We start from the raw sequence: 10,907 nt of genomic DNA, 5'->3' as shown, positions 1-10,907 counted from the left end.
TTGGCACAGGAAACCACGTAAGTCATGCCTTCACGAAACTTTATATGCGAGTATAACACTAGATCATGTTTATTCCAAAATAGTTTCAGAATTGTTTGACTTCTTTTAATAACTTTGAAGGTGTTCTTTCGTTCATATGATAGAAATATAATGAGAAGTGAAAAATCATAGAAAGTGAGATGACACGCATGTCAAATTCTATAGAAAAAGATATACCATTTGATTCATAGGATAGCAACTTTTTCATTGGGTCTAGGCTAATATTTTTTTTTCTTTGAAACATGAAGATTGGTTCATGTCCTACGTAGGAATAGGAATATATCCCTACAAACTAAATGGCTTCAAAGGAATTTTTCTTATAAAATTTCTTCAAAATTCCTGTACACGGCCTAGATATTTTATCAATGTGGGTGCGCTTAGACCGAGGTTCCGACGGGTAATTCCCGATTATATATTTGTTGGCCATATTGAGACTTCATATATAACATGATGTCACCTCTCTTGTGCGCATACTATCTTCCTCACCCTCGCATAATAGCAAAAACTCATCACACCGACACTCTTCTACTTGCAATTCTATTCAGTAACCCAGAATTATGTGTGTACATAAACTAGTAGTTCCTTCCCTCATAGAAAACTACGCACACAATTCCAATCCACAAAGTTTAATGTTGAATGTGTGCAATTTCACTTGTATGTTATACTCCCTCCATCCATATATAGGGCCTAATCCGTTTTTCGAGACTGCTCTTTGACTATTGATATGATTAATAATAGTATATGAGATGTATAATGTGAAAATTATATCATTAGATGTTCCTTTCACGTATGAATTTGATGGTATGCTCTATGTAACTTGCATGTTATATATTATTGCTCTAACATATGATCAAAGTTAGTCTTGAAAAATGTATTAGGTTAGTCTCAAAAAACGCACTAGACCCTATATATATATGGATAGAGGGAGTATATGAAATGGGGCATTTACAATGATGATTTAATTGTTGATCTAACGATTTATGAAGGCTCCTAACATTTAATAAAATTTCAGGCAACTTGGGAATAAACAATCCCTACAAAAGTATGTAGCACGGATTATTGCAGAATTATTGAAACAACATAAACATGTCGTCATGGTCACCAGTTCATAAGACTCTGACACATCTAAATTATGAAACTACAACAGTCAAGCTCATCATCATCATTCACACAGGAAACGGGAACGTTTCCTGCAGGGAACAAGTTAATTCACACACAAGGGCTACTTTGACAAGAGCAAATGACAGTACAATTCCCGATTTCCTTCTCGCCGATACCTAGATTGCAGGAAACGCTCCCGAGATACAGCAGCAAACATAATTTCAATCCTACAGTTAAATAGCCTAGCTCATCTCATGCACTGTACAACGCCACGTTTTTTTCTGCACCAGCAATGGAGGGCTGACGCCATAAACAGTGCATCTCCTCACCGGGGATGGTTTTTGTTGAAGCGATTACCATTTCCGCCTTTTCGGCTCAACCTGCAGTTGATGGGCCAAAATTAAAGAGGGATAGAAAAGAATGTGCTGAATAATACTAAAAAAAAGCTATATCTTATATTAAGCTCATCTTCACCATGAAATACATGAACTGAGATCATGCTAATGGGTGACAATAGCCTGTGTTCACAAAGATCCTAATCACTGCTGATAGCAGCTTAGCGCATTCAGTTATTCGAAGATAATATCAGAATGTCACTTTAAGGTCCTAACTTGTTTTGCTAACCAAAGAACAATTATTCTTACCATAACGGCCTATTTAAGATTGCCAGCATATGTAAGGCTGCTTGGCAAGGGACTAACTAATGTTCTGCAAACACAATATAATAAGGTTCTTGACAAAGTACTATACACATGCATGGACTCAAAGAACTCATGACAGCAAATTTTAACTATACATGAGTACTTGTTTAGTCAAACACCAAACATTTTCCTAGGAATATTGAAGGAACAAAGGCAAGCATCACCAACTTTTGGAAATGAAATTCTTGAAATTAAATTCAACAAGATAAAGGTATAAAGCTATCTACAAGCAGAAAATTAATAAACAATACTGTCAAGAAAAAGGAACAAAAAATCACTGACCTTAGAATCAGAACTTGGTGAACTCGGGTATGAATTTGAAGGCCTCTTTGCACCATTTTCTTTAGCACAATCCGCACACAGGAAAGTATCCAACTTTTTGGCCTGCTCAATGGTCATTCCCATACAGGTTGGATGGAACCTGCACAGGTTCAAAGGTACATACTGAATAAACATGTGAATAAAGAAGGTCAACAGTAGCAGAAATGAAGCAGCACAGTACTAAATACTCCCTCTGTTTGAACTAAAACCACGACAGTTATTATGGAATGGAGGGAGTAGCAATTTGTTGCTGAATGTTCTGTATGCAAATATAAAGGGCACATGCCATGCCTATATATAGAAAGTAGGAAATAAGTGTTAAGAGACATTTAACATGATTGGTGATCAGATAAGAGAGAACTGCAATGCGAAACTAGTTGTAGCAAATACTCTTATAGGAGGCAAGGAATTAATAATCCAAAACAGGCAACCTTTAAGTCAGAAACTAGAAGGAAAGGACAAACATATGTTCTGCTCTTTGCATCTTTTTCTGAAGTAATAAACAACAAACATCTCTTTTGTGTTGCATCTTTATAGATTAATAAATATGCAACACTGTGTTCCTTGAGATGATACTCTGTACTTCTGTAGGTAAGGTGCTCCTTGGTCCTTGTAACAAATATAAGGATGAGATACAATGCTTTAACCATATATAATCATTTTTAGGATTGAAAAAAAAAGATATGCTCTAAAAATCAAAACAATGAATGCTGTGCTTGTGTGCAATACTGATTTCCAAACTCTGACATGGTATGTCCAAAACACTTGCGTATTTATGTAGTTCAAACATCTTTCGAAGTTGGAAAAAGGTCAAAGTATGCAAATTTATAAACACCAAAGAAACATCCAATATGCACTTCCCAAGTATTCCACAGGGAGATGGCATCACCGTATCAGAGCCAGCTCAATACTTTCAAGGCAGCTATTTCTCAAACAACCAAGCAAAAGCACAATGCACATGCTGAAACAGAGCATGAGACACAGAACAAAGAGATTGCTGAATTTTCCAAGAGAGACGGCCCTTTCGCAGACATGAGACAAAACTGTTCTTTTGAATCACATATCTTATGAAACCTACGAATGTGACATCAGTGTAAACTGCATATCTTTGAGAACTGCAAAGCATAAGAATGTGGAGCATCAGGCTGTAAGAAACCTTAGAAGTTCATCAATTGCACTTGACTATCTTCAGTCCTAACCAAAAGATGTCATACCACAATTTAACTTGGCTTTCCAATGAAAATACCCAAACGCAAGGTAAACTAATTTGTCATGCACGGCAAAAAAAAAAGATATAAGCTGGATAAGCTGAATGCAGCATGTGAATGCAAGGCAGCTAGTTGCTGATGCTATCTCTTGGCCATATAACCACCAAACCGACAACATCAGCTGGGTAAACTCTGACAAGAAGAATTCATTTTTATCAGAGATTTACCAGTCTTTGCATCCCTCGCATTGCACCATGAGGTCATCTGGGTTGTACGGCATCTCGCACTTACAGTACCTAAACACAAAAATCCCAAATGAGACCACCATACGACAGCCAGCCCCACAATGCATTGCAAATCGAGCGACAGCTAGCGGAAGGCAGGGCACGCAGCACATACACGGCGACACGGTCGGGGGTGAACGCTCCGGTGGCCGCCTTGTACTCGAATCGGCAGAAGAAGTCCTCCGGGCCGACGTTGTCGAGCTTGGTGTAGTTCTTGAAGGAGTGAACGATGCACTTGCCCTCGATGGTGTGTGCGCTCTGCGTGTCGAAGTGGTCGGAGAGGAAGAGCTCTTTGGCCCCGTGGAACTGCCGGCGGCCGCCCTTGGACTCCTCCGGCCGGTAGTACCAGCGGACCCGCACCCGCACGCTCCCCCGACCGTCCGACTCCAGGCTCTCCACCCGGGCCACGTAGGGCGCGTTGTCCGTGTCCGACGGCCGCATCAGCACGCAATCCCCGACTTCGCATCAGGAAAGCAGGGTCGTCAAACAAAGACCAAATCTTGGCGGAAATGGCGATGCAGCAGCAGCATCAAGGAGAGCACGTACCTCGGACGACCTTGGTGGTGCCCCTGATGGTGTAGGAGTCGATGTCCCTCTTGCCCTGCTTGGTCTTGGCCATGGAGGTCGGGGTTGGATCGGGAGGAAACCCTAGGAAGCTGAGCTGGGGGAAGGACGGGAAGGGGGGAGGGGGGAGGGGTGTGGTTGGCCACAGCTCCGTTCCGCCCAGGGAGGAGGAGACCCGGGAGGGCAGGGGTAGTCTAGGGATTTCGTGGGGGAGCAGTGAAAATGTGAAATGGAGGTTTGAATCCAAGTGGCGTCCTGGCATCCTCCGCCGTCCGATTGGAGCAGGTTTGGTTTGGCGTCTTCTCCGTCATTTGGACTGTGAATTTTGCCTTTCCCATTTCTCGAAACTATGGACAGAGCACTCCACGAAAGACGGATGTCGCGTTTAGTCCACGCTTGACCCTCACGTCGGTTTGTGGGTGGCCACTAAGGGCATCTCCCGTCGACCCGCAAATTTCCCCCGTGCGTTCGAACCATGCTGTCCAGATCGTGGAAGTCATCTAGTGAGGTCCTGTATCGGTCTGCGACGCGGTCCGGATATGATTTTTCTCACAAATCAGAGACAAATGTGGAGGACTTTGCGGAAGTCCGGACATGAGAAACGTCCTTCTTTATCCGTCTGGCCAACCCAAAAGAAAAGCGGAGTCCACGCTTTTGTAGCATCACGCATTGTTTTCGTGCCAAAATCCTTAATTTCTCTTCTTTCATTCCCCGTCACTCTCCGCCCAATTCCCTCTCTTTTCTCCCATCCTCTTTTTCCTTCCGCCACCGACGTATGGAACGTCAGAGAACCTGTCGGAGATGGAGCCGGCGGAGGTGTCGGAGGATACGTGCATCACGTTCGCCCGGAAGATCAGCTCGGCAACGCGGCAAACCCGCCGCTTGAAAGCGAAGGCCGCAATGGAGGAGAAGCTCAAGAAGCGGTTGGCCACTGGTGGGTCTGGTGGTGGCGATGGCCGTGGAGGTCGTGGCAGACGAGGCGGTCAGCGCTGCCGTGGCGGACGTCGCCAAACGGGCGCGCCCACAATACAAACGGCGCCATGGCCAAAATCTTACAAGCCTCCATACTACTACGCCGTCAAGTAGGTCGGAACCCCCGTTGGTACGGTGCCTTACATCGTCGACGTTAACGCGGCGCCGCTCTTCTCCGAGTATTCTTCGCTGCAGCTCGTTCGGGCGCGGACGGCAGGCGGGGAGCAGATGGGTGCCGCACGTTGTTCGCTGCAATGCCTAGAGCGGGGGAGCCGTCGTACGACGCGGACAGTGAGATGCTCGACATCATCCACGACGGAGGCAAGAGAGGAGGAGGGGACTATGAGGAAGTGCAGGTGGAAGATTCGGATCCCACCTAGTCCGGCAACTACCACCAGCAGCAGTCCTACACCTAGACGACCACGCAGCAGTCCTACACCCAAACCGGCGATGGCACACAACAACAACAACATTGGGCCACCAGAGAGCAACAGTAGGAGGGGGAGGAGGAGGACGACGATGATGGTCCGGATGATATAGCCGACGATCCGAAGAAGAAGGGTAGAGGAGAAAGCTTCAACATGTGAGAGGGCGAGCTGTTGTGTGATACATGGTTGGCCACTAGCATTGATCCGATCCATGGCACAGAGCAAAAGGACACAACCTTTTGGAGGAACATTCACATATGGTTGTGGGTAACCAAAGTGGAACCTTTTCATTGCCAAGACCGCCACCCAAGCTAATGAGTAAGAAACCGATGACCCTATCGACCCAACCCAAGAACCACTGAAGAAGGTTAGAAAAAATTTCAGGGGGGAGAAGTGGGAGGAGGAGAGGGCAAAGCGAGAAGGTGTGGCGACCAAGCTGACGGGGAGGTTCGAGGACATCTTGGCGAAGGAGTAGGCATGCATGAGGCGCTCAGACATCAAGGAGGAGAAGAAGGCGGAGAAGTTCAAACTGTTGATGGAGGCAACAGACAAGAAGCTCAAGCTCGAAGAGAGGAGGACCATGATCAAAGACACGAAGGCCATGCTCGAGGAAGAAAGGGTGAAGATCGCCGCCAATGGAGAGGACGCCAAGATGTTGACCTTGAATGTCAACTCTTTGGATGCCAATGCAAGAATAAACATGCAATTTGTCCGCTACCAGATGTTGCAGCGGCAGAAAGATGAGTTGGCGGCGGCGGACTATGAGGACGTGGCGGAGGCGGACGCGGATACAGAGGAGGAGGCTGCCTACGCGGCGGCGATGGCATCTCCTTGATCGGGGAGCAGCGGCCGGGATTGCCGGTCCAGTAGGGCAGAAATGCATGGACTGTTGGACTGATGTTCTTTTTGCATTAGGGAATGTAAAAAACTAAGCATATTTGCTTTTTTTAGTTGTGATCGGGCATGCGATCCAGTGCGCTGTGTGGATCGGAGTACATTTGAATTTAAATTTACTGTGGACATATACATGATACGATTAGATGGCGGCCTCCCGCATCTGTGTCGGCGGACTGGTCCCCTCTGCCCGCGGACGGATGTAGGACGAAATTTGCGGGTTGCCATTGGAGATGCCCTAAGGACAATAACACAAAATGTAGCGTTGATTTTATGGCAGTGATGATTTAATTAAAGGATGTTGTAGTTGAAGGAAATATGCCCTAGAGGCAATAATAAAGTTGTTATTTTATATTTCCTTATATCATGATAAATATTTATTATTCATGCTAGAATTGTATTAATCGGAAACTTGATACATGTGTGGACACATAGACAAAACATCGTGTCCCTAGTAAGCCTCTATTAGACCAGGTCATTAATCAAAGATGGTTAAGTTTCCTAACCATAGAGATGTGTTCTCATTTAATGAACATGATCACATCATTAGGAGAATGATGTGATGGACAAGACTCATTCGTTATCTTAGCATAATGATCATTAAGTTTTATTGCTATTGCTTTCTTCATGACTTATACATATTCCTTTGACTATGAGATTATGCAACTCCCGAATACCGGAGAAACACCTTGTGTGCTATCAAACGTCACGACATAACGGGGTGACTATAAAGATGCTCTACAAGTGTCTCCGAAGGTGTTTGTTGGGTTGGAATAGATCGAGATTAGGATTTGTCACTCCGAGTATCGGAGAGGTATCTTTGGGCCCTCTCGGTAATGCACATCATGATAAGCCTTGCAAGCAATGTGACTAATGAGTTAGTGAAAGTGCGTTATATCGACTAGAGGGGGGTGAATAGGTGATTTTTATGAAATTCTTCACTGAGGAATTTGCCGGTGAGGAAATTCCTTAGGGCTATTTGCCGGTGAGGAAATTCTTCACCATTTTCCACAACATACTAGAGATCGTTATCAATTGCCTCAAGATGCATTCGCATCTTATTCTTACAGTAGGGGTAGTCCGTCCCATCGAAGGTAGGACACCTAGCAGAGACCTTGATCATACCTGCGGTCGACATAACTAAACTCCAGGCGGTTAAACCAAAATCACATAGAATAAGGGAGTACCTTGCTCTGATACCAATTGAAAGTGCGTTATATCGACTAGGGGGGGGTGAATAGGCGATTTTTATGAAATTCTTCACTGAGGAATTTGCTGGTGAGGAAATTCCTTAGTGAAGAACTACTAGCAGCGGAATAAGTACTCAAAAGTAAACATAACAGAATACAAGCATAGTCATCATGATGAAATGAAGACAGGCACAGAGTACAGGAAGTGTTAGCACAGGATAGCACAAGATGAAGACAAACAGACTGAAGAAATTGAACTGAGGAAATTGAAAAAGTCTTCAGTCAAAGTCTTCAAACACAGATATGAACAAGCACACAACACAGTTATGAGGAAATGAAAGAGTTGAGGAATTAGAACCAGTAAGCTTGGTGAAGACAATGATTTGGTAGACCAGTTCCAACTGCTGTCTCAGTTGTACGTCTGGTTGGAGCGGCTGAGTATTTAAACTCGAGGACACACAGTCCCGGACACCCGGTCCTGAACACGCAGCTCAGGACACCCAGTCCTCACCATATTCTCCTTGAACTAAGGTCACACAGACCTCGTCCAATCACTCGTGGTAAGTCTTCAGGTGACTTCCGAACCTTCACAGACTTGGTCACTCGGCGATCCACAATTCCTCTTGGATGCTCTAGACCATGACGCCTAACCATCTGGAAGAAGCATAGTCTTCAAAGGTAACAAGCATCAGATCCACGCAGGATCAATCTCTTCAGTGATGCTCAATCACTTGGGGTTTGTAGGTGTTTGGGTTTTGGGTTTTTCCTCACTTGATGATTTTCGCTCAAAGTCCTCGAAGGATGGGTTGCTCTCAAATGACAAGTGTCAGTTTCTCTCGGAGCAGCCAACCAGCTAGTGGTTGTAGGGGCGGCTATTTATAGCCTAGGGAGCAGCCTGACATGATAAGACATAAATGCTCTTCAATGATATGACCGTTAGGTGGATAAATATTTTGGGACAGCTGGCGCATAGCACAACAACGGTCGGAATTTTGAGTAGCAAAATCCTTAGGGCTATCATGTTCCTCACTGTGTAGGCAATCCGCACTGGCGAATTCCTAACTCTTCAGTCAGAACAAAATCCTCAGAGACCAGAAGAACTTCGTCTCTGTCACTGAAGAATATGACTAGACTGTATGCTATTTCCAATGGCTTCACTCGAAGGGATTGGTAGGTATAGGATTTTGAGTTGAGCATCACATGGAAATTTTTCCTTAGTATTTCCTCGACCCCCTTTAACAGTACGGTGTTTCCTATGACTCAAGAAAGAGAAAATGAAACTACGAAAACAAAAGTATTCACGCTTCATGTTCCTCGAATGAATACCAAGTCTTCAAGGTCACACCAATTTCTTCACTTTCAAAGTCTTCAAAAAGTCTTCAGAATACCAAAGTCTTCAGACGAAGAACTTCATTTTTAGGGGTCGACTTTCTCTGTAAATATCAGACTCCTCATAGACTTATAGACCTGTGTACACTCATAAACACATTAGTCCCTTAACCTATAAGTCTTCAATACACCAAAATCACTAAGGGGCACTAGATGCACTTACAATCTCCCCCTTTTTGGTGATTGATGACAATATAGGTTAAGTTTTCAACGGGGATAAACATATGCAGTGTAAATACTGGTATTGAGGAATTTGATTGCAAGATATAGAAGAACTCCCCTGAAGATGTGCATAGTGAGGAATTTGCTATTGAAGCAATGCACACTTGAAGAGTTGAATCATGGAGATCTCCCCCTATATCTTGTAATTCATACACGCATTTGACATATAATAGTGAAGAATTTGAAATGCATGATGAAATATGGTGACTGATGTAATTCAGCATGCGTGCAATAATATTAATGAGGAATAAGCATGCAGAAAAACGTATCAGGAGTATCAGAGCACCATCGGGTTTAAGTTTACAACTCAATCCAATAAAGTCTCAAAAGAACGAGAGTTGTAACTTGAGAAAAACGCCCATATAGAAAGAACCGCTTGAAGACTAACTCAAAATTCTCCCCCTTTGTCATCAAATGACCAAAAGGATCGAATATGAGGACTAACGCTCCTGAAGAATATCAAGTTGATGAAGGAGCGCCAGCGTTGCTGGGGTCGTTTGTTGTAGTAGGGCCTACCACAGTGTCGTCCAAGTCTTCATTTTCATCAGTGACGCGCGATGAAGAATATGAGCTGGCCACCAGAGAAGGAACCTTGACCTTCTTGAATTTCTTCGGTGGAGGTGCAGACCAGTCAAAATCTTTCGTGAGACCCATTTTCTTCAGATCGTCTTCATCATACAGATGTGACAGGATTGCCCAGGTGCGACCGAAGACTTGATGGAGGTAGTAATGGTTTTTCTTCACTGCATTGTGTGTAGCAGTCATATTGTGAAGAAATGAACCAAACTGACGCTTAACCCATTTGTGATTTCGATCCACCTTTTGGTGAAGACTAAGCAGAAGTTCACTGCCAGTCATCACACGCGGAGCAGTGGCTTGAGGAGTGGACTTGGGTGCATTGGCAGAGTCATGTGTGGCAGAGTCATCATTGGTGGAATAAGAGGCAGCTTTGCAAAATTGACCATCCAATAGACGAATGCCTTCATCTATAACAGCTGGTGCCTTGCCCTTTCCATCAACTGAGGAATAGGTCTGCTTGAGGACTTCAATGGGGGGCAGGTAGCTGAGGTGATTCTGAAAATCAGCTTTGTAGTGGAGTGAAGACCTTGTCTTGAGGAATCTCATAATCCAAGGTGCGTAAGGCTTCAGCTCAAATGGAGATAGTGCAACATTTGCCAGAGTCCTCATGAAGAAATCGTGATAATTGACAGGAATGCCATGAACGATGTTGAATACCAGATTCTTCATGATGCCAACAATTTCCTCATCAGATGAGTCGTGGCCTTTGATAGGACTCATTGTCCTCGTAAGAGTATGATAGACAGTTCTGGGCACATAAAGCAATTCCTTCATGAGAAATTTGGTTCTTGGTGTCTGACCTGGCTTCAAAGGTTTCATCAGCACCTGCATGTAGTGATTTGTAAGCTCAGGTTCACTGTAGATGCAACGAGCTTCTTCAAGGGGAGGACTGAGTGGTAAGGCACGAAGCAATTCAGAGGCTGGTGCAGTGTAGTGAGTGTTTTCAGACATCCAGTCTAGCACCCATGAATTCACATCTTCAGAATCTCCTGTGATGTGCAACGTTGCATAAAAT

The 10,907-nt window shown here is 44.3% G+C and overlaps 1 protein-coding gene across 1 annotated transcript; it reads right to left on the bottom strand.

Annotated features, from left to right (window-relative positions):
* Window positions 1–1,148: 1,148 nt before the first annotated feature.
* On the bottom strand, window positions 1,149–4,415 carry LOC542770 (chromatin remodeling protein EBS). Its single transcript, XM_044525310.1, has 5 exons — window positions 4,201–4,415; window positions 3,770–4,112; window positions 3,598–3,666; window positions 2,124–2,262; window positions 1,149–1,520 (listed from the first exon to the last, which is right to left on the bottom strand). The coding sequence occupies exons 1-5, from the start codon at window positions 4,271–4,273 to the stop codon at window positions 1,494–1,496; spliced, it is 651 nt and encodes a 216-aa protein (XP_044381245.1). The 5' UTR covers window positions 4,274–4,415; the 3' UTR covers window positions 1,149–1,493.
* Between the last annotated feature and the right edge of the window lie 6,492 nt (window positions 4,416–10,907).

The sequence above is a fragment of the Triticum aestivum genome, chromosome 5A, assembly GCF_018294505.1.
Source record: "Triticum aestivum cultivar Chinese Spring chromosome 5A, IWGSC CS RefSeq v2.1, whole genome shotgun sequence".
Lineage (NCBI taxonomy): Eukaryota > Viridiplantae > Streptophyta > Magnoliopsida > Poales > Poaceae > Triticum > Triticum aestivum.
Note: the sequence above shows the minus strand (reverse complement) of the source record. Positions and strands in the feature narration are given on the sequence as shown.

Excerpts from the sequence above, each read along its gene's own strand:
- LOC542770 (XM_044525310.1), bottom strand. The coding sequence starts at position 4,273 with ATGGCCAAGACCAAGCAGGGCAAGAGGGACATCGACTCCTACACCATC. Across the intron at positions 3,667-3,769 it reads ACCCCCGACCGTGTCGCCGT|GTACTGTAAGTGCGAGATGC; the intron begins GTATGTGCTGCG and ends TTTTGTGTTTAG. Across the intron at positions 1,521-2,123 it reads CACCAAGTTCTGATTCTAAG|GTTGAGCCGAAAAGGCGGAA; the intron begins GTCAGTGATTTT and ends CATCAACTGCAG.